The sequence below is a fragment of the Myodes glareolus genome, chromosome 2 (genome assembly GCF_982192425.1).
Source record: "Myodes glareolus chromosome 2, mMyoGla1.1, whole genome shotgun sequence".
In the NCBI taxonomy this organism is placed as follows: Eukaryota; Metazoa; Chordata; class Mammalia; order Rodentia; family Cricetidae; genus Myodes; species Myodes glareolus.
The window spans coordinates 80,669,658-80,693,728 of NC_142027.1; the positions used below are offsets into that span (position 1 = coordinate 80,669,658).

Consider the following 24,071-nt stretch of genomic DNA (forward strand, 5'->3'; position numbering starts at 1 on the left):
GGTGGCTCACAACCATCTACAATGAGATCTGGTGCCTTCTTCTGGCCTGCAGGCACGAATCCTGTAGACATAATAAATAAATAAAATCTAATAAAATAAACTAAACTCTGGGGTCTGCAGAGATGGCACAGTGGCTAAGAACACTGGCTGCTCTTCCAAAGGAACTGAGTTCAATTCCCAGCACTCTCCTGGCATTTGTCTGTAACTCCAGTCCCAGTCCAATGCCCTCCCTTCTGGGCTCTGTAGAGACTGCACACATGGCACACATATGTACATTCAGGCAAACAAACATACTCATAAAAAATAAAACCTCAAAACAAAAAATTTGTTGGGCAATGGTGTGCACACCTTTAAACCCAGCACTCAAGAAGCAGAGGCATGTGGATCTCCAGGTTTGAGGTCAGCCTGATCGATAGAGTGAGTTCTAGGACAGCCAGGGATATACAAAGAAACCTTACCTCAAAAAACCAAAAAGATAGCCGGGCAGTGGTGGCACACGCCTTTAATCCCAGTACTCAGGAGGCAGAGGCAGGCGGATCTCTGTGAGTTCGAGACCAGCCTGGTCTACAAGAGCTAGTTCCAGGACAGGCTCCAAAGATATAGAGAAACCCTGTCTCGAAAAAAAAAAAACCAAAACGAAAGTAAATTAAGTAAACAGAAAATAAACTGTGGGCCAGGGAAATGAGTAGGTGAGGAAAAGCACTTGCCATGTAGGTCTGATGATTGGGTTCAGATCCTCAGAACCCACTGTAAAAGCTGGAAACGACAGCATATGTCTGCAACCCCAGAACGCTTTCGGTGACATGGGAGCCAGGCACATGAGGAACATCACAGAGTTTCAGAGTCCTATCTGAAAGGCTTCTGAAACCCGATAGGACAGCTTGCCTTAAGCATATAGCACAGCAGCAAATGCAAAAAATACGTGCCTCAAAATCAAGCTAGAAAGGGAAAGAGAATCAATGCCCAAGGTCACCCTCTGACCTACACACACACATATAAATAGATATATGATATATATTTGATATATATATACATTTGATATAGATGCCCATTAGATATATGTGTGTGTATTTGATAAAATACATATATAAAAATAAACATTACTTTCTGACCATTTAAAATGTTATCTGAAGAAAGTTTCCTTATTGGAGATTTCTCAGTTCCAGTCTTAATTCTAATAAGCAATGAATATGGAAGACGATACCCAATTTTATTTATAAGCCAGTGTCTTTCATTAATCTATAAATGATTCAGAGTCGCATTCTAAGTTTCAATATTTCCACAGACTTAAGGTAGCTCATACACAAGATTTTATATAGTGTAGGCTATCAATAACCTTTCAAAGGAATTAATTTGGTCAGCACCATTTGAACAGAGCCTGGTATAATCATCTAGCACAAACATCTTTGAACAAACAACAGCAGAACACATTCACGCACGTACTCATGCACACGTGTATATTCAGGATTAATGACTCGAAGGGGAGATATCATTTTGTAAATGGGAAGGTTGAGATAGGTTGTAATAAGCCTCTAAATACCATGCAAGGTTGCATGCTTCACTCTCTGGACAAATCACATGCTATGCTAGAATCCTTACTGCAGCTGAAAGCTGGGAGAATGGCCTGTTAACACTTGTCTTCTAGGACAAGGCAGGAAACTGGGAAGGTTATTTAAATGTTCCATGCACAGAAACAATGCTGACAACTACTACCTCCCTCTCTAACCCTGAGACATTACTGATTTATATACCATTTGGGGTCACTTGGTTGTGCTACTGAAAAGTTTTTAAAGTGTGCCTTGTTTTTATTTAGTTTCTATGTTAGCACAAGAATTGTTTAATTGCTGGAGTTAGCTTTTTCTAAGTTTATTTCTGATGTATTTTTTAATGTTAAAACCATTACATTTATAGCTGGGCAGTGGTGGCGCACGCCTTTAATCCCAGCACTTGGGAGGCAGAGGCAGGCGGATCTCTGTGAGCTTCAGGCCAGCCTGGTCTACAGAGCAAGTGCCAGGACAGGCTCCAAAGCTATAAGAAATCCCGTCTCGAAAAAACAAACAAAGACAAACGTTGTTACATTTGTTTATTCTTGTGTGAATGCACAGGAACACACCACATTTGTGTGGAAGACAAAACAATTTGTAGGAATCTGTTCTCTCCTTCTACCAAATGAGCTCCAGAGACTGAACTCAGGCTGTGAGATTTGGTGGCAAGACCTTTATGCATTGAGCCGTCTCATCCAACCCATTATATATACTGTTTGAAAAGGGCTGGAAGTAGGCATGGTGGTGATTGCCTTTAATCCCAGCCCTTGGGAGGCAGAGGCAGGCAGACCTCTGAGTTAAAGGCTAACCGGTCTTCAGAGCAAGTTCCAGGACAGCCAGGGGTACACAGGAAAATCCTGTCTTGGAAAAAAAAAAAGAAACAAAAATAAAAACAAACAAATAAACAATGAAGTAAAAAGGCTATAAAAAAGGGTTGAAAAACAAATAATATGATCCTATTCTTAGAGAAGAAGCTTTCTGTTTAAATGCATGAAAAAACAAAGCAAATGGGCGAAAACCAGGAGAACATGAAATTGAGATACACAAGGTCAGTGGGCACTGGGGGAGCTGGAGGAAGGGAGCAGTGGATGGATGTGGTCAAAATACATTACATAAATGTGTGAAAATTTCAAAGAATAAAAAGAATTATTAAAGAACCTGGGAACTATTAACTATGAAGCAATGGCCAGGTAATAATGTATGGCATCAACAAAATATCTTTTCTCCTAAACTTCCTTGGTGTTTGTGGGGAGGACACTGAATAGCGAATACACACTAGGCTGGCCTCTCACTGTGTAGCCATGGATGAGCTTGAACTTCTGATGCTCCTCCCAAGTGCTAGGATCACTCCCATGTCCAGGCAGACTGCCTTCCTGTAGCACCACTAAGACAGCAGCTTACCCTGCTGTGGTTGGGATGGGGCTGCCAACCCAAGAAGAGGTCCCAGTGACTGAAGCCTCCTGGAATTCAGGGGAGTTTTCAATCTACTACCACCCAAGTCAGAGCTCTAGAGCTCAGCATCTCTCAGGCTGCTGAAATGCACGAAATCAACAGTCAGCACTTTGTCAGCAAGTTACATATCTCCATAGGATCACTAAGAGGATTAAATGAGTTAATACCCGTCATGTGTTCAGGGTGGAGCCTGGTAAACAGCAAATACCTAATGTTATTATTAAAGAGTAAAGGAATTCTAAGCGGTTGACTCAGTAGAACCACAAGCAGGTGGGGAGAGATGAGCTAGGACACATCCATGGGAATAAGTCTCCTGCTTTTCAGTGTGCCGCTCCCACCCGCAGTCAGAGTTCCCTGAGTTCAACACTGAGCAAGAATAAACCTCTAGGCTGGCGAGACGGTTCAGCAGGTAGAGAAGTACTTGCCGTACAAGCTAGTCAACTGAGTCTGATCACAAGAACCCAAGTAAAGATGAAAGGAGAGCCGGGCAGTGGTGGTGCACACCTTTAATCCCAGCACTCAGGAGACAGAGGCAGGTGGATCTCTGAGTTTGAGCCCTGTCTGGTCCACAGGACAGTCAGGACTATGGAGAGAAACTACTATCTCAAAAAAAAAAAAAAAAAAAAAAAAAAAGAGAGAGAGAGAGAGAGAGAGAGAGAGAGAGAGAGAGAGAGAGAGAACCAACTCCACAAAGCTATCCTCTGACCTCCACATGAGGCCTCCCACCTTATACACATATGTACCACATAATAAATAAAAAATTTTAGAGCTGGAGAGATGGCTCAGAGGTTAAGAGCACTGACTGCTCTTCCACAGGTCCTGAGTTCAATTCCCAGCAACCACATGTAATTCCTTTCTTTTTGGGACAAGGTCTCACTGTATAGCCCTGACTCGCTTGTAGCAATCTAATTCTCTATGTAGGCCAGGATGGCCTCAAACTCAGAGATACACCTGCCCTTTCCTCCTGAGTGCTGTCATTAAAGGTGTATGCCATCATGCCTAGCCACAATGTGCCTATAATTTTTTAAAATTTATGTGTGTATGTATTTGTCTGCATACAGGCTACGCGTAAAGAAGGACTTTAAGTATTTTCCTCTATTGCTTTCGACTTTATGAGATTAGGGCATCTCAGTTGGAAGACTGGCTGGCTAGTAGGAGCCAGAGATCTGCTTGTCTTCACCACCCTCCCCCAACCTCAGAAGTGTTGGGGTTACAGATGTTCTCTTCCAAGTCCAGCTTCTTACATGGATGTTGGGAATCCAAGCTCAAACATGATGCTTGCATGGTAAGCACTTTATTGACTGACCCATCTCTCCACTCCCCCAGCTATTTATCTAAACCCAGTACTGGTTCCCTTATTTGTTTGTTTATTTACTTAGGTTTTTTTGAGTCAGGTTCGCTACATAACTTTAGCTGTCCTAGAATTCACTATGTAAATCAAGCAGGCCTTTAACTCACAGAGCTCTGCCTACCTCTGCCTACTGAGTGCTGGGATTAAAGGCATGCACTACCATACCCAGTTTGATTCTTTTTCTTTCCTCACTTTTAATGCCATTTATTTGATGAAAAAGCAAACACATGCACTGTAGATTTTCACATTCTGGATCTTGCAGATTGTGTCCTCAGGGCTTTGCTTAACATAGTATTTTAGAGTCTGGATTTTCTTAATTAGATATAGGTTGAAGGTTCTGTGCTAAGGTCAGAATCTTTTCCAAGTACTCTATACTTCCTACCACACTGTATGTGGGGGCATACAACACATGTCTGCTTCAATGGTGACATAAGACCAATCTGTCCATGCCAAAATACTTAGCACAGTCCCTATGCACTCCTATCTGCATTAACCCTGAAATGTACATGAAAAATAGGATGCAGAGGAATAAAATCATGAGTAAAGATGCGACAAAGTATAATAAAATTCTGATGTAAACATCTATATAGAAAGTGGGTACAAGGTATTCACTACAAAATTCTTTCAATAAATAAATATTTTCTATTAATATGTGTAATTAATATATTTTACACACACACAAAGTCAGGTGTGCTGGTACACAAATGTAATCCCAGCAATGGAGAGGCAGAGGCAGTAGGATCTTTGTGAGTTCTAGGCCAGCCTGGTCTACATAGCAAGTTCCAGGTCAGCCAAGGCTACATAGTGAGACACTGTCACAGAGACCAAACCAAGTGGTGGTGGCAAACGCCTTTAATTCCTGCACTTAGGAGGCAGAGGCAGGTGAATCTCTATGAATTAGAGGCCAGCCTAATCTACAGAGCTAGTTCCAAGACAGACATGGCAATACAGAGAAACCCTGTTTCAGAAAGACAAAATATCAATCAATCAATCAATCAATCAAAACAACAACAACCCACCAAGGGGCTGGAGAGATGGCTCAGTGGTGAAGAGCACCTGCTCATCTTCCAGGTCCCATGTCGGTTTCCAGCGTTCACGGCAGCTGACTCACAACTGCCTGTAACTCCAGATCCAGGGAAACTAACTCCTGTCTTCTGCAGGCACCTGTGCTCAGGTACATACATAAGTACACGTGAGCACATAATGTGTGTGCACACACATACATACACACTTAAAAAATAAAAATAAATGCTTAAAAAACAAAAATAAATAGAATTACTGAAAAATATTTCAAACTTGAACATTTTTATAATATGGGGGAAACAGTTTCCCTGGTATTCTGGGACTAACACATAAAGTTTCTATCCACAGCCTTTCTAACCATTTTGGCAGACAATGAAATCTATGATTTCGTAAAGGTTTGCAAAATGTAATTCTCTAGTTCTTTTTGAATAGTTTTGGCTGTGATTGTCCTACAGGGCAAGCAGTCTGCCAGTGTCTGACCCACACCACGGGCCCTGGGATTTCCCTGAGGAGAGAACGGCCCTTTGTTGCTTATCTGACGGAGCTGGGATCTAATTGCTACAGGAAAGGCAAGACAAACGTTTTCCCCATTCCCTTTGATTATCAATTTATAAAATACAGACTAAATGCCCTAACAATCTCTAAGGAATCCTGGGAGGTTTTTAAAATCATTTTCTGTCTTTGATGTGTCTACTGAAGCCATTGTTCCTCTGAATGCTGCAGTTGTGCTGTGTGTTGCAACAAGAGTCCTTTAAAGGTGGCTCCTGGCTGCTACTGCCACGACCCCATTAAATTCAGATAGCGTCCTTGTGCCTGGGCTCATGGAACTCCCTTGAAGCTTCTAATGTACAATCTTTGCCCTAGACCTCAAATCAACCTTTATCCCAGAGAGCTCTGAGCACTCTGAGTAGAAAACGGTATTTCTAGACTCCACTCTGGAGCTAGGGCATTACTGCTGCTGACTGCCATTGTTCCTGGCACTGAGAGTGGACACTAGAAAAATATCCATTATCTAAAAAGAAAAACATTAATCATGCATTCACACTAACATTTCCAACTGAAATTCAAGAGTATAGGGTTTTTATGATAGCTCTTTAGTTTTTATATGTTTTTCTTATATCAAAAATCTTCATTCCTAATAATATCAACCAAACAATTTATAACTTATTTTTTTTGTGTGTGCATGCATGTGAGTGTGGGTATGTGTGTACTTCAAAATAATATCTAATATTATTACTAGCAGTGAAATTACAAAGGACAGTTTGGTACTTCCTGGTGGTACTTTTTGTTCTGGAACATTTTAACTAACCTGCGTGCAGGGTGAGTTAATGGGCCACCTCACCCGCTGCCCAGTCCAACACTATCGCTCCTTAACTAGGAAGGACGGAGGCTAGTGCAGAAGCTCAGTTCCATCAGCTTTTAGACCACCCCCTTCCACCCAGCACCCTAAGACACAAACAGACCTGGAAGAGGACGTCTTCAGGAACAAATCACCCTGCCGAGTAACGCAGGGTCAGTGAACTAAGGAGTGAAGGGCTTGGGCAGAAATCAGGAACACAATTCCCATTAAACAGGCAAGCTCAGTCAGAGCTGACAGGCAGCAGCTAACGTTGTCAGCAGCAGCTCCAGCGAAATGCTGCTTAGCAACACGGACAGCAGATGACAATGACAACCATACAAAGAGCTGGAGGATCAGATTAAGTGTGACAGTCATACCATCTTACAAATGACTCTTCCTCAGCCAGGCACAGCTAATTCTGGTTAAGTGGTAAATACGGTCCCTGCATTGCCTATGCATTATTACTTTTATATCCTATTTTTTTTAAAAAAAAGGGTAGTAAAAATGTCAAAGTCAACATTCAGGAACTGGCCCACACAGGAACACTACCCAGAATCCATTGTTTTTAGAATATCTTAAAATTGCACAGGATGCTGTGGAGATGAACTGTGAATCTGAGGATGTGGAAAATTTAAAGTGATCTTATTAACATTTTTTTGTTTGTTTGTTTAATTAGTTGGTTGTTTTTTTTTGTTTTGTTTTTTAATACAGAGTTTCTCTGTGCAGTCCTGGCTGTTCCTGGCTGAACTTGCTCTGTAGACCATGCTGACCTTGAACTCAGAGAGCCACCAGCCTCAGCCTCCTGAGTGCTGGGTTAAAGGTGTGTGCCACCACACCAAGACTAACACTTTTTTTGAATTCCAATCATTCTCTACTTGTGTGTGGCATATGCACACAAATGTGTTTAAGCACACATGCCTAAGTGTATGAGAGGTCCAGGGGAGGGTGTCAGGTGTCCTATTCTCTCCCTCTCTACCCTATTCATTTGATATAGAGTCTCTCGCTGAGCTTGAACCTATGCTGGTGATCTCCTCCCTGAACAGAGTTGGGTCACAGGCACATGTGTGGTCATACCCAGCTTTTTACACGGGTACTGGGCATCCAGATACAGTTCTCATGTTTGTACCGTAAGCGCTCTCGCCCTCTAAACCACTGGTTCTCAACACGGGGGTCCCAACCCCTTTGAGAGGAGGGTCAACCAACCTTTTCACAGGGGTCACCTAGGACCATCAGAAAACAGATATTTACATTACAATTAGTAATAGTAGCAAAATTAGAGTTATGAAGTAGCAACAAATGTAATTCTTTGGTTGGGGGTCACCACAATATGAGGAACTGTATTAAAGGGCTGCAGCATTAGGAAGGTCGAGAACGAGTGCTCTGAGCCATCACTCCAGCCCTTCATTTACAACCTTTGGCCCATATGAAACCTTAAAAAAATACTTTCAGGCTCCCACTTGGGCATATTAAATCAAAATCTCTAGAAAGGAACCAGGTAGCAGTCTATTTTATAAAGGCTAGTGATTTTATTTGCACTCAAAATTGACTGTCACTACAGTAGAACAAATATGTGGAACAGTTGTAGAAGTTCTGTGTATGAGACTCACATCAGGAGCTTGTCAAGCACAGTAGTATGAAAGACTCAGATTCAGCTGGACAGGTGTGAGCTTAATTTTAATTAATAGTCTTCATGTTTAGCCAAAACTCCAAGAAACGTGGAAAGGGTGCCACCAAGTTCCAATCTAAACAACTGTTTTTCAGACAGGGTCTCGGCACATAGCCCTGGCTGGCCTGGAACTCACTATGTAGACAATGCTGGCCTCAAGTTTTACCTGCCTCCGCCTCTGAGTGCTGGGATTAAAGGTGTGTACCACCATGCCTGGCTAAGCAACATTTATTTTTTGAAAAAATGCAAAGACACCAAAATAGCAGAAGGTTGGACCCAGAAAGTGACAGCTACTAACCTGAGATACGTGGTGAATATCTGCTCAGACACCCTCCCGCACAGGACAGCCAGCAACTGCAGCACCGGCAGCTTCTGCTCCTGCTCTTCTGTAAGAAGAGCCTGGTGTTGCTCCAGTTCCAGCAGGCTTGTATAACAGGAGGGCGTGGGTTTGAACTCTGCTTCATTTTCCACTACCAGATGAGACAACTCCTAGAAGCAGGGGATGAAAGAAAGAGTGACAGAAAAGCCACTGGCACTAAGGACTTGGCAAACATATGGAAGGATTCGCATCCAAGGAAACAATCTGCATTTGTTACATACGCCTGTAGTCTCCGCCACTCGGGAGGCCGAGGGAAAAGGATTGCAGGTTTAAGGCCCATCAAGGCTACAGAGGAGTCCAAGACCACCCTGGACAACTCAGTGAGACCTGCCTCAAAATTAAAAAGTAAAAAGAACCAGGGGTATAACTTCATGACAGAGTTGTTCTTGTCTAGTACATACAAGCACTGGGTTCAAATCCCAGTACTGAGAAAAAGAAAAGAAAGAAAACATAAGCTGTAGAGTAATATGCATTTTCTGATCCCGTGTATATGAACTTCACACACACACACACATACACACACACACACACACATACACACACACATACACACACATACACACACACATACACACACACACATACACACACACACACACACACACACACAGCACTAGTTTAAGGAAAAAAATCAATTCATGAAAGGTGTCCTCTGGCCTCCACACAGCGACTCACACACGCCGACATACATACACATACAAAAACATACACAAATAAATAAGTGTAAAAAAAGAACTTGTTTGATAAATAAACTTTTTATAATATTTTCATGATTTCTATCACTAGCCTTCCATGAACTAAGTCCTCAGATGATATAACTTAGTCAAAGTCCTTTCAAAGACCCTTAAATGGCTTTCCTTTAAGATAAGCCAGAAATAAACATCTGTTCACGGGGAATTCATTACTGTGGGTTTGGTAAGCTTTCCACTGCCCTTCTCCAGTGTGAATTCCCATAGGAAGGGAAAACCTGAAGTTCCTTAACAATTAGTGCTTGCTGGAGTAGCTGACCGCGGAGAGTAACGGTATTCAACTGCACCCGGGTAATTTCGCTCCCTGGGGGACATTTTGAAAAGTCTGCAGGACATTTTGGTTGTCATAATTAGGGGTTAAAGCAGGCATTTAGTGAATAGAGGTCACAGATACTGCTAAGAATCCTACAAAGAACAAGACAACCACACCAAATAACACATTTATCTAGCCAAGTGTCAGTTTTGCCAAGGTGACAGTTCCCTGGTTCCAAGCAGGGTTTCCCAAACATTTCCACTCGCAGCCTCTTTTCCCTGAGGGATTACTACAACTCCATGTGTGGCCGTGGGTAGAATATGTATACTAGTAAAGCACACAAAGGTAACAAATTCTAAAGAAATTTAGAAATTTACTTTAAAACAATTCTTTGTCATAATCTGGGTTTTTTTTTACAATTTATTAAAGATGAACTAATTTGCACACTAATAAGATGGGTTTGCTTGATTAATTTTACATGAAGAAATCAATCTTAAATATTTGATATGGCAAGATGCACAGTATCTTCAATGTTTCTCAGAGTAGATCAACATTTTGATTTTATAAACATCAATACAGCAAACTCAAGTTTGCTTAAATATATAATGCAAAATTGGAAAAATCAGTTGAGGGCCATTTCAGAATTTATTTAAAATAATTTAATTTAATAATTTATTTAAAATAATTCAAGGCCAAAATTCATTTAATGATTTTTTTTAATGAAAGACCAAGTATAGCAGCCCAGTCAGCAATTTAAAAGAAAAATGATTATGTATGTGTCTGTGTATGGGTTTGTTCACGTTAGTGCAGATATCTACCAAAGGTGACATTAGATCTTGTAGCACTTGAGCAGTGGGAGAGGCCTGACGTGGGTGCTGAGACCCAAACTCAAGCCCTCTGGAAGAGTAGCACTCTTAGCCCCTGAGGCTCTCTCCAGCCCCTCAACCAACAATTTATTATTACTATTATTTTCTTTTTTAGGCTTTTTGAGACAGGGTTTCTCCGTAGCTATGGAGACTGTCCTGGAACTTGCTCTGTAGACCATGCTGGCCTCGAACTCACAGAGATCCTGGGATTAAAGGCATGTGCCACCCCCACCTGACAATCAACAATTTTTAAAATAAAAAAATCCTAACACAATGAAATTAAAAGAGAAACTAATTTGATATTTACCTGCTGAGGAATGGGCACTGGAAAAATATTAAAAGTCTTTGTTTTCCACAGTTAAACCGCTGTCTCTGTAAAAGCAGACAGAGCTGTAACTGACGCGGCGACCTCTGTGCAGCTGGCGCTGAGCTGCTGACACGATGGCCTGCACTGTGCACAGGGCACGTGATCTGTGCTCAGAACCAAGGCCCCAGCGACACCGTGCTGCGAGAGCTGTCAGAAACGCCCCCAGCTCATTCCCCACCAGATTTTGAATTAAGTTTTGGTTATTTTGTGGTCAAAAACCTTTAAGTGTTGACAAATGTTTTGTGACACCCCCCCCCATCCACTTATGTGACCTCACCTGGGGTCATGACCTACAGTTTAAGAGGCTTGTGTTGGCTGGATATAGCTTAACTGGCAGAATACTTGCCTAGCATGCACAAAGCCCTAGGTTCCATTCCTAGAACTGTATAAAACAGGCCTGTAATCCTAGCACTCAGGAAGTAGAGACCAGAAGATCAGAAGTTCAAGATCATCATTGGCTAGATTGAGGCCAGCCTGGGCTACATGAGACCCTTCAAAAAATAAATAAACAAACAAACAAAATATCAAACTGGGGTTTAGAATATAGCACTTTGATTTGGTAGTGGTGATAGTATTTTGTTTTGTTTTGTTTTTGGAAACAGTTTCATTATGTAACCTGTGCTGGCATGAAATTCAAAATCCCTCTTCCTGCCTCTGATTCCAGACTGCTGCTATTACAGACATGGACGACCACATCTGGCTGGTTTGGACCATTACAAAAAAAATTCATTTATTTTTCTTTTATGTGTAAGAGTGTTTTGCCTGAATGTATGAATGTACACTGTGTGTGTGTGTCTGGTACCTACAGAGGTAATAGGCACTGGATTCCAGAGCGCTGTAGGTCACCCTGTGGGTGCTGGGAATTAAACCCAGGTCCTCTGGAAGAACAGCCAGTGCTCTTCACCAAAGGACAGCTGGAAACAAAGCAGACAAATAAGAGAACCTCTGCTTAGAAAAGCAGAGCATGTGGCTGAGACGGAGGGAGCGTGAACATGGAGATGAGAGAGCACAGAAAAGAAACAGCCCTACTGCAGGTCCTAGAAACGTCAGCTTCGCATTCCCAGCCAGCTTGAGAAAGTGGGAAAAGCAAAGCCGGAGGTCTCCAGCAGACAGCAGGCAGGGCTAGTGTTATGGGGTACATCTAGAGATTAGGGCCAAAGGAAACACAACAGGCACTCAGCAAGAAACGGAAAAGGTTTCAAGTGGCTACAGAGTGAAATGAGGGAGGCAGAGCGGCTGTCTCCTTTCCAAATACCTGACAGCACAACAGTCAGAAAGGATAAGGGATTACTCTGCGGCTCTAAAACCTGCTATTAACTTCAAAAGGGTTCTTACTGTCAACACGGAGCAAAGCTTAACTCTTTCAGAGATCAACAAGGCTGCTTTGTTCATGTCTAACATCGCAATGCAAACTACCCAGCCAAGGAGACAGAGCACATCGGTCCCACTGATGTGTCCTTCTCTTGACAACTCCAAAGCTACCAGGAACTGAATTACTCTTTGTCTTCTGTTCATTTGCCCTAAACTGGAAGCTAAATTTTAGGACCTAAAATTATGAATGCCTTAAAAAGACAAAGGCTTTCCTGCAACTGTCCAAGAATGAAGAAGAGATGTGACTGTGAGCTCCTACCTTCAAACAAAAGATGAAGAAGTCTCCTGCCAAACCACACTGCTGGCAGTGGGACAGCAAGTCCCCAAGATGTTCAATCTGGCTCTGCTCCGAAGACACCTTCTGATACAGGGCTTCATCGTCATCATCGCTGCAACACTGGGGAAGAGTTCACATCAGTGTCACTAAACAGCACTTTCTCTTGAAACCAACATTTTCTTTCTAAAAGGTCTATTTTCTTTTGTGTGTACAGGGGCACATGTGTGGCTACCAGGGCACATGTGTGACTACTGGGGTACAGGTGTGGCTACCAGGGCACATGTGTGACTACCAGGGTACATGTGTGACTATAGAGGCAAATGTGTGACTACCAGGGCACATGTGTGACTACCAGGGTACATGTGTGACTACAGGGGCACATGTGTGACCAACTACAAGGGTACATGTATGACTACAGAGGCACATGTGTGATTGACTACCAGGGCACATGTGTGACTGACTACAGGGACACATGTGTGACTACAGAGGCACATGTGTGACTATAGGGGCACATGTGTGATTGACTACCAGGGCACATGTGCATTGGCATAAAGTTGCATGTGGAGGTAAAAGGACAATTCCCAGAAATCAGTTCTTTCCTGACACCTTATGGGATCCAGGAATCAACTCAGGTTCAGGCCTGAGCACAAGCGCTTTACCTACTGAGTCTTCAGAAGCCTGGAACCTCACAGTAACCTTGTAAAACAGCACTATTTCCATGTAGATCATCATTAGGTAGACCCCGAAAATATTTTCCTGTATCTCCATGCTGAAGAATGCAAAGTATTTATAAATTAGAAGCAGAGGTACAACACTTTGTAGTACCTTAGTATCACTTCCTAAAGGAAGTGGCTTTCAGAATGAACATTGAAAATTTAAAACAAAAAGTGTCACGTGTCTAAAAAAAAAAAAAGTGTGGTGGCTCGTCCCTCATCCCTATAATCTCAACACTTGGGATGATACAGGATGATTGTTTCAAGTTTGAGGCCAGTCTGGGCTACATAGTAAGTTCAAGACTAGTAAACTATAATAAGTGAATGAACACAACAATAAAAAAGTATAAGCCCAGTGGTGGTGGCGCACGCCTTTAATCCTGGCAGTCAAGAAGCAGAAGCAGGTGGTTCTCTGTGAGTTCAAGACCAGCCTGGTTCACAAAGTGAGTTCCAAGACAGCCAGGGCTACACAGAAAAAGCCTACCTCAAAAACAAACGGGTTGGAGAGAAGGCTCAGCAGTTAAGAGCACTGACTGCTCTTCCAGTGAGTTCAATTCCCAGCAACCACATGGTGGCTCACCACTATTTCTAGTGGGATCTGAGGCCCTCTTTTGGCATAAAAGTGCATAAGACACGTATGTAGACATGCATACAGACAAAGCACCATACATATAAAATAAATGGATAAATAATTTTTTAACTTAAAAAAAAAGGACACTAAAGACATACAAATCCATATTGCTTTTTGAGTCAGAAACAGAACTGGATTGCTCTGGTGTTATGAGGCTACGTGAGCAGCCCTCTGCTCTGGCTCAACGGCAAACAGTGAGCCATAACCGGGCTTGCTGTGATGTGGAGCTGTGAGGCTTCAGTAAACCGCACCTACTATTAGTTGGCACCTTGGAATAACACCCAGAGGGTCATTTAAGGCTCTGGCTTCTTTAACGATCATAAATAGCAAGTGCCTTGGCTGCCTGTTTCTGGTTTCCTTCCCAGCAGCGCCCCTTAGTGGTTGCCTCACAGAACAATGTAATATATAAAATTCTATCAGGCCTGACATCAGAGGGTGGGTGGGTGAGCTCACCTAATGGTCTCTTGGATGGTAACCACAACGCCACCGTGCATGGCAGCTCTAAACTGACACTGAGGATGGAGGGAGGGCACAGCTTTGTCCAACCCTGAGAATCCTTTCAGGCTGGCAATTGTCTTCTTCCTTTCCAGCTTCACCAGAATCCATAACAAGATCTCTTGGCAAAGCGACCTGGCAGAAAAAGCAGTTATGAATGAATGAGCCTGTCATCATATTCCATGCAGCTAACAAGCTATTCGGAAAAAGAAAGAAAGACTGTCAGGTCCCCAAATGCTGCCCTGTCACTGGCTGCTGACACGCAGGAGAAGGAAGCATGGATCTTTCAAATTTCGGAGTACAAATGCTCTGGAAGTCACCCAGGGACAGCCTAACCCTTGGCTCTGGAAGCAGCTCTGATTGCCACATGAGCATCGTGTTATTATTATTTTTTTACTTCAAGTGTGTTCTACTTGTGCTAAGACACTATGAACGAAAGCATGCCCTAAAAAAAAAATATTCTCATGGTATCAACAGCTGGTGACCAAGAAATAGCATATCAGCAAAAGACAGATGGTTCCGTCATCAGTGCCGTCTAAGTACAAAGGGCTAGAACTGATACAGGCACCCTCCTTGTCAGTCTTTGATGAGACTGTAGCAAATGTACAACATTAAGGCATGCTAATAAGAGGGGAACGGGGATTCCAGTGGATAATGGAGTGAGCGCATGGAAATGTTCTCAGTTTCCTCTTTCTCTGTTACCCGAAAGCTGTAATCAAATCTATAAGAGCATTTGGGAAGCAGGGGCAGGAAGTTCTTGAGTATCAGGCCAGCCTGGGATGGCTTAAAAACCACACATACACACACACACACACACACACACACACACACACGTGGATACGCACTCACACACACATGTGCATATGCACTTACACACACACACACACACACACGTGCATACGCACTCACACGCTCATAGTCACACACATAAACAGTATTCTCTAGATGCTAGGGTTTCCTGTGTTTTTCTTCTTACTTTCTTCTTTTTTAAATGTGTGTGTATACATGTGTGGGAGGGTACACAAGCACCTGTGTGTGAAGGCTGGAATTCAATATCATCTGTCTTCCTCAATCGCTCTAACTTATTTTTTGAAACACGGTCTCTCTCTGAATCTAAAGCTCACCAATTTGGCTAGACTGGCTGGCCAGAGAGCCCTGAGGATCCCTTTCTTTCTGTCTGTCTCCTGCTGCTGAGATTACAGCTCAAACTACTGCTGCCCTCAGCTTCCCCCCCGCCCCCCGACAGGGTTTCTCTGTGTAGTCTTGGTTGTCTTGTAGACCAGGCTAGCATCGAACTCACAGAGCCCCACCTGTCTCTGCCTCCGAGTGCAGGATTAAAGACATGCACCACCACCACCGAGCTGCTGCCCCCAGCTTTTACATGGGTGCTGGGAACCCAATCTCATTTGCACAGCAAGCTCATTACTAAATGAGCCATCTGCCCAGAGCTTTTCTTTATCTCACTTAATTACATCTAAATTTTTCTGTAGTAAGTCACATTGCTTCTGTACATAGTTATTTAAAGGTAATAAAACTATGTATTATGTATATAAGTTCATTTCTGTAGAAAGTAAAAAATTCTGGTAATGGTAACAGCTAGATAATGAGATTAAAGTACTTTTTTATTTTCTTCTTTCAGTTTCCCTCCTTTTGTCCACCCTTTATATATAGTAAAGCCCAAAGGCTCTTATAAAAAAGAACAGGGCTGGGCGGCGGTGGTGCACACCTTTAATCCCAGCACTTGGGAGGCAGAGGTAGGCAGAACTTAGTGAGTTTGAGGTCACTCTGATCTACAATGCGAGTTCTAGAACAGTCAGGACTGTTACACAGAGAAACCCTGTCTCGAAAAACAAAAAAGAAAATAATAATAATAATAATAAATAAAAAGAAACAGTTACAACATTGTTCTTCAGAGTAATGACACAGGGCTGGAGAGATGGCTCAGTAGTAAAGAGCATCTGAGTACACAATCTTGAGGACCTGTGTTTGGATCCCAACACACATGTAATGAGCCCAGGCGTGTGGCTTATGCCTGTAACCCTAGTTCTAAATTGGGTGGAGACAGGAGAATTACCAGAGCTCACCGGCTTCAGCCTAGCCAAGAAAAACATGAGTCCTAAAATCCGAAAGAGACCTTGCCTCAAGAGAAAAAGCAGAGAGAGATAGAGGATGACCTGAAGCCCTCGTCTTGCTTCAGTACACACACACACACACACACACGTACATGCACCAATATGTGTGCACACACACACACACACACACAAATACATACAAACTTACATATAAATGAATAAATCTAAAAATTTTTTCTTAAAAAAGAATAGTGAGAAACAGCTGGATGAGGTGGTTTATACCTGTGGTCCCAGCATTTGGGAGACTATAGGATAACATACGAAGGTTGTCATGAAGTTGGGACTAACCTGGGCTATAAATGAGACCTATGGATGGGTTTGGGAATATGAATATGAGAATCAGAATAACAAGAGTTTTTCAGTGTTCCTGTCTCTTCTTCCCTGGTACTAAGATTACAGGTACAAACTGCTGCCCTCGGCTTTTTTCACATGAATGCTGGGGACCCGAATTCAGGTCCTCGAGCTGACATAGCAAGCATGTTACCAAATGAGACATATGCCCAGTAGGCTTTTTCCATTTAATTACATTTAAATGTTTCTATAGTAAATCACGTTACTTCTGTACATAAAAAAGTATTTAAAGATTATAAAACTAGGGCTGACTAGGCCAAGTAGCATTGAAATGCGGTTCCTTCAGCAAATGTACACCTAAACAGGAAACATGAGCCTGTAGCTACTAACCAACATTCAGGTCAGCAGTCAATCTCTCCATGACTCCCTATGGTACAGGATTTCTGCGGCCAGGCGTGAAGTACGAAGGCTGTGATTTAAAGCAAGAGCTTGGTGGAGTTCTGCCTGGGCCTTGTGATACAGCAGTCAGCCCTGCCCTCTACTGGTAACGGTGATGAGTAAAACATACCTGAATATGTGGGCTCTTCTTTATCAACAGCAAACCCCACCTCCCTCCCCACAACCCCAGCATGGTTTTAAAAGTGTCTCACTACTTGGTGATGTGGGAGAATTGTCTGTATTCTGTCAATCATATTTTAATAAAACACTGATTGGCCAGGCAGGCAGTATAGGCGGGAAAACCAGACAGGAAGTAGAGGTGATGCAATGAGAACAGGAGAATTCTGGGAATCAGGAAAGTTCCTCTGCCACTCCTGTGCAGACCACCGAAGAGGCAACATGTAAGCTGTCACACTAAGAAAGGTACTGAGCCCATGTGGCTAACGTAGATAAGAATAATGGGGTAACATAAGTTATAAGAGTTAACAAGAAGCCTGACCTAATGGGCCAATCAGCTTTATAACTTATAGAGATCTCTGTGTGATTGGTTTTCTTTGGGGTTTGCCGACTTGTTGGGGTGCCGGGCGGGATAGATATCCCAACAAGCCGGCCCTCATGTTACAACTTGGACTGGCCTCTGCCTCCTGAGTGCTGGGATTAGAGACATGTGCTATGCCTGATACTAAAGCATTTCCTAAAATATGGCATAAGGGACCCTTATGGCCAAGACGTCTGCAAGAACAAAAGAATTCCATAATAACTGTATAGTTTGCTTCTATTGTTGTGATAAACACCTGTTCAAAAGCAACCTGGGGAGGAAGGGGTTTCTTTGGCTTACAGGTTAAAGTCTATCATCTAGGGATGCCAAGGCAAGAACTCGGGACAAGACTTGAAGCAAAAGCCACAGAGATATGCTGCTTACTGGTTTGCTCCCCACGGCTCACGTTGCTTTTTATACAACCATGGAGCACCTGCCCAGGGGTAGCACCGCCTACAGTGTGACCTCCCATACCAATCATTAATGAAGAAAATGCACCACAGACAAGCCTACAGGTCAATCTAATGGAGGCATTTTCTCACTGAGGTTCCCTTTTAGCTTGTATCAAGTTGGAGGGAGGGAGAGAGGGAGAGAGGGAGACAGACAGACAGATGAAAACTGACTAGTACAGAAACATTGAGACAGGGTGCTAAGTTTCATCTCCAGCATCACACACAAAAAGAGATTTAAACATGTAAAATAATGCTGATCCTCCTCAGTTATTTCTCCTTTAACAAGTTGTTACAAGGTAGACTACAGATGTACATCTGTTGCTGTAGCACTTGGAAGGATGAGACAGAAAGATTGCTTCAAGTCGAGGCCAGCCTGGTCTACACAGTAAATTCTAGGATAGCTTTAGGAAAAGAATAAGACCTGCCCCATCTACCCCCAAAATCTACCCTCAACAAAATATAAATAAATAAATAAAAAGAGGCAGGTGAGTAGCACAGCACTGTAATCTGAGAATTTTTGGGGGGCAGAAGCAGGCAAATCCCCAAAGTCTGAGGCCAACATGTTCTACACAGCAGGTGCCAAGGGCACAAAGCTAGACCCTGTCACAAATGCACACATACACATGTATGCCCAGAACCAAAACCAAACAAAATAAAAAGTCAGCTTGGGATTTAAAAAAAAAAAAAGCCAGGCAGTGACAGGGTTTCTCTGTAGCTTTTGGAGCCTGTCCTGGAACTAGCTCTTGTAGACCAGACTGGCCTCGAACTTACAGAGATCCACCTGCCTCTTTTTTTCTTTTAATATGGGAGTTGGAGGGACAGTTGTTGGTTAAGACCACTGACTGCTCTTGAGAGAACTGAGGTTCAGGTCCCAGTACCTACGTGACAGTTCACAACTGCCTGTAACTCCAGTCCCAGGTGATCTGACCCCAGGGCCTCTGCGGGCTTCTGCACGCATATGGCGCACATGAAAACACTCACAGAAATAGGTACACACACATATTCATAGGACTAATAAAATAATAACATCTATATTTTGTCATTACTCTTTTTGTTTCGTTGTTTCTTTTCAAGACAGGATTTCTCTGTGTAGCCCTGGCTGTCCTAGAACTCACTCTGTAGACCAGGAGGGACTCAAACCCACAGAGATTCTTCTTCCTCTGCCTCCAGAGTGCTGGGACACCACTGCCCAGCTGCCATAGACTCTTAACTGAGGCAATATAGTATATTCATCATGCTTTCAGTGAAAGAAACTGTACTTACTCATTTTACTCTGGGCAATTCCCAATGCACCTAAATCTTCCTCTGCAAAAACGAACGCAAGCACTTCCTATGTCAGGAGACTAAAGGAGATACACATAAACGGAACACTGTGGGGGCTGCCACTGAGTAGACGTTCATCTGTGACTAACTTCTTTTCACTTCCCTCTAGTCCTGTGTAACGTTTGGGATCGCCTTTTGAAGTGGAGAGCATTCACCTGACATGTGCCTTTACCTCCCTGCCCATACATACTGTTTTTGTAAATAGGATCTTATTTCTTTCCCGCTTCCCTACATTTCCAGAGTCTATTCTGAATAATTTGCCTTAGTCAGAGAAGGAGATTGGGCAGAACTGAGTTCTAGGTCCATGGTCAGTCCACGTGATTTGGGGCGTGATGTCCAGGACAGTCATAACTAAAGGGTGATACCGTGTCTAAAAGGAAGAAAACCAAACCAAACAAAAAAGGAGAATGGTGATGCCTGCCTAGCCCCAGCACTTGAGAGGCAGAGGCAGTCAAACCACCACAAACTGGGACTCGACAAGAAAGAGTAGCGCAAGGTTTCACCATTCCCTAGGTGCCCTCAGATTCTAAATTGGGAAGGGTCAACTCAACACAAAAGATTAGAAAATGTCACTGTACATCCCTGATACCAGAATGGAAACCCCTAAACATCTTCCTCAAACTCAGTCAAAACGCCCCTGCTCCGCATCTCCGGGTCACTAGGCATTTTGCACAAATCTCGAGCGTGCCCGGAGCCCTCTGGCGGCTGAGACCTCACATTACACCTGTGTGAAGGTGTCGCCACCGTCCTTGCTTCAGAGCGGGACCAACAGCGAGGCACCCAATGGACCTCGGCGGGTATCAGCATTCAGCAGATCGCGGGCCCTCCGGAGCTTTGGTTTGCTGAAGTTTTAAGTGAGGCTGGACAGGGCCCAAACGGCCCCGGGAGTGGGACGGAGAACCCGAGAGGGCCTGAGGGGAGCATGCTGTGGCAGCCAGGACAAGTCTAGGAGACCCGCAGCCCCGCGAGCCTCAGGGCCAGCCTCGTGCCAAGATTCGTCCTTTCACCTCCCGGGCTCAGCAGCAGCTTCAGCGCTTCCAGAATCGGCTCCAGACCACATGTCTCCAGAAGTCTGCTTGGCGCAGCCGCCGCAGGTTGCGGAGCAGCCATGATTGGAGCGGAGCTCAGCTCCTGAGAGGCGCTCTGACGCATTACTGGACCAGCGCGACCGCCATGTTGAGTGTGGCGGGGGGTGTGCCCGAGGTCATGGGCGGGGCCTTCTCTGCCGGGAACGCCCCTTCCCTGTAACTGCTTTTTTTTTTTTTTTTTTTTTTTTTTTTTTGTCCATAAAGGCTTTTTATTTCTGTTTTACATCTCTAGAAAAAGAATCCCAGGATTTTCCCTCCTGTGTGCTTTCGTCTTGCTTCTTCATGGTCCATGATGCCAGCTGAGGTGGTCAGTACAATGAAGCCAAACTGACGAGACGGGAGCAGATTGTTCTGCCATTTTTCTAGGTCTTTGAGTTGCACATCAAATCTAGGGCTTATCACTCCACACTTGTTCAACCTGCCTGTGAGGTTCACAACGATCTTCCCAGCTCTGTGGTCATCAATAATTTCAAATTCACCAATGTAACCATGCTTCATCATCACGGTTAGGAACCGAACGATGACTTTGGAGCAGGGCCTGATGAGGACCTGGCGTTTGCCTCTCTTTTCTGCATTGTTGATGCTCTTGAGAGCATCGGCCAGGACATTCATGCGCACCATGGTGGCGGCGCGGGAAGATGGCGGAACCTGTAACTGCTTTTTATGATCTCCTTTATTTCTCTGAGCATGATGAGAAACAAAACACGGTTTCTTGTGTTGTTCTTTCAGAAGACATAAGTTCAATTCCCAGAACCCATATCGGCCACCAACCTGTAAACCCAGGTTCATGGGAAATATAAAACCTCAGATGCACACAAAAACACGCACAAGCATAATTTAAAGTGTTTTAAAAAGAAAATATAATTAACTTCTATAGAAAAGACAAAAGAAAGGACAAGCGTGGTGGCACACATCTTTAAGTAAGGGCACGATTTGTCTTGCACATCCCTCTAACTTCAGCGACTATAGAGGCTATAGCAGGAGAATCAAAAGTTCAAAGACAGCCTACACATCTTAGTGAGACCCTGTCTCAAAAATATTAAAAGGGCTGGAAATGTTACCCAGCGATAGAGCACTTAGCTTAGCGATAGAACACAGAACCATGAGTTCAATCCTCAGTATTAAAACCACAAAAAGATAAGTTTCTTGTAAAATAATAAGCATTTCAGTATGAAAATGCTCAAGTACTGAAACCCAATAAAACAATGTTCACAGTTGGGCATAGAACCAGGAGGAGCAGCTCACACCAATGATACCACCATTCAAGGAGGCTGAGGTCAGAGGATCATGGGTTCAGAACCCTGTCTCAAAAAGCAACAATAGCAAAAACTATTTAAGTATTATCAATTTCCTTATGTGACATTTAAAAATATACATGGGGCTGGAGAGATGGGTCAGTGGTTTAGAGAGTATTTGTTGTTTTTTGTAGAGGATACAGGTTCAATTCCCATCACGACATCATGCCTCACAACCATCTATAATTCCAGTTTTGGGGGATCAAATACCCTCTTCTGGCCTCCAAGAGGACCAGCCACACATGTGATGCAAAGACATACCTGCAGGCAAAACACACGTAACTATAAAATAATTCTTTAAAAATTCTAAAAGTAAATATACACACATATATCCTCTATGAATGTGATAGCTACAAACATCACCATTGGTATGTGTATTTGTTTATTGGGTGACGGAGATTAAAGCCAGAGCCCCTAGATCATGCCCTCTGCCAATAAACTGTATTGGCATCCCCAATGGTAAGGGTCTGAAATGTCCTTAGTAAAGCTCCTTTTTGTTCTATTTATATGGCTCTTGCATTACTAGAAAATTCATTTTATACTAAAACCATAACCCCCCAAGTCATGTTTACATGGAAGAGAATTTGAGATTCAGATCATCAGAGATAGGCTTTTCACCTGCACAATTCCTGGTGGGACATTCAAAGATCCCAAGACAATGCTTTTTATTTTTAATTAATGATTTTTAGTTAGCATAAGGATAATTGATTATGGCATGCCACACACCCCGGTTGTCCTTTGCTTGTATACCCCGCTCCAGCCTATTGCTCCCCTTGTCCATCTTCCTCTCTCCTACTGTATTCTTCCTGCCCCAGGCAATGCTTCTGGGAACACACTCTTTAGTACATGTGCCCTCCCCAGTGAACACCCCTGGCTGCACTGAAGCAGGAGGAAAAGGAAAAAAGACAAAGGCCAATCATGGTCCTCTATCATGGCCACTTCCCTCTCAAGACCTAGTGTAAAAAGCTCCTTGACCATCCCCGAGGAGCCCTGGGGTGGAGCATGGCTGACTCCTGCCCTTCCAAATTAATGGCTAGAAGTCTTGGGGAGCAGAAACACTCCTCATGTAGCCAGTCATGGGGGAAGAAAGTTCAACTTGAGCGGGGCGGTGGTGGCGCATGCCTTTAATCCCAGCACTTCACTCTGGAGGCAGAGGCAGGACAAAGAAACCCTGTCACTAAGACGGGGTGGGCGGGAAGGAACCAAACCATGGAGAAGGGAGCTTCCAGCTGAAATGACTTCTTTAATCCCAGCACTTGGAAGGTAGAGGCAAACAGATCTGAGTTTTTAAACCAGCCATTACTACAAAGTTCCAGGTTATCCAGGGCTATACAGTTCAGACCCTTCCTGCTCCCCTACCCCCAACCCCGACTGTCAGCCAGTAGACATCATTCCTCCATGGATTCTGCTCCAAGTCCCTGCCCTGACTTCCCTCAGCGATAGACTGTGGCCTGGCAGTGTAAGCCAAACAAACCCTTTCTGCCCCAAGTTACTTTCTCAGTGTTCAAAGACGGTGACCGAATGACACTAGGACACCAGCTTCTTCCTGACTTAAAGAAAGAAGAGTCAATTCAGGCATTTGTGCTCAGGGAGCTGAGACAGGGTTGCAAATTCAAGGACAGTATGATGGGCTACACTATACGGCAGTTTCAGGCCAATCTAGACCACAGTGAGACACTGCTTAAAAATAAAAACAAACAAAAGACCAAGAGCAAGACACACTGATTTTCGCCAGGATCCCGTCATTTTATTTGCTGCGTTTACTTTATCAGCTCCAGGGGCGGATGCAGGTTGTGTCCACGTACATAGTATAAGAGGCCACGCCCCAGTAGGTGGATAATCTTCCTATACAGCACCCAGTACCACAAAAAGCATACGTTTAAACCCAAAGAGAGAAAGACAGAGAGAGGATGGTTCTGTGGTTGAGTGCATGCTGCTCTTACGGGACTCAATTCCTAGCACACACACAGGTTGGCACACAATCGCCTCTTACGAGCCTGTAGAGGATCTGAAACCTCTGGCCTCCATGGGCACCAGC

The 24,071-nt window shown here is 43.6% G+C and overlaps 2 protein-coding genes across 2 annotated transcripts in view; both read right to left on the minus strand.

The window, feature by feature from the left end:
* LOC148123022 (transport and Golgi organization protein 6 homolog) overlaps positions 1-20,802 on the minus strand; it is a 31,122-nt gene extending 10,320 nt beyond the window's left edge. Inside the window, exons 1-5 of the mRNA XM_087897856.1 lie at positions 20,605-20,802; positions 14,435-14,643; positions 12,620-12,749; positions 8,683-8,864; positions 8,004-8,013 (exon numbers count right to left, since the gene is read on the minus strand). Coding sequence (XP_087753982.1) covers positions 8,004-8,013; positions 8,683-8,864; positions 12,620-12,749; positions 14,435-14,643; positions 20,605-20,802 — 729 coding nt within the window. The remainder of the gene's footprint in view (positions 1-8,003; positions 8,014-8,682; positions 8,865-12,619; positions 12,750-14,434; positions 14,644-20,604) is intronic.
* Positions 20,803-20,908: 106 nt separating this feature from the next.
* LOC148123023 (small ribosomal subunit protein uS8) lies at positions 20,909-21,379 on the minus strand. Its single transcript, XM_087902310.1, has one exon. The coding sequence runs from the start codon at positions 21,357-21,359 to the stop codon at positions 20,967-20,969; it is 393 nt and encodes a 130-aa protein (XP_087758436.1). The 5' UTR covers positions 21,360-21,379; the 3' UTR covers positions 20,909-20,966.
* Positions 21,380-24,071: the final 2,692 nt, after the last annotated feature.

Bases quoted from the DNA above. Each gene is read 5' to 3' on its own strand.
- LOC148123023 (XM_087902310.1), bottom strand. From the start codon at position 21,359: ATGGTGCGCATGAATGTCCTGGCCGATGCTCTCAAGAGCATCAACAAT.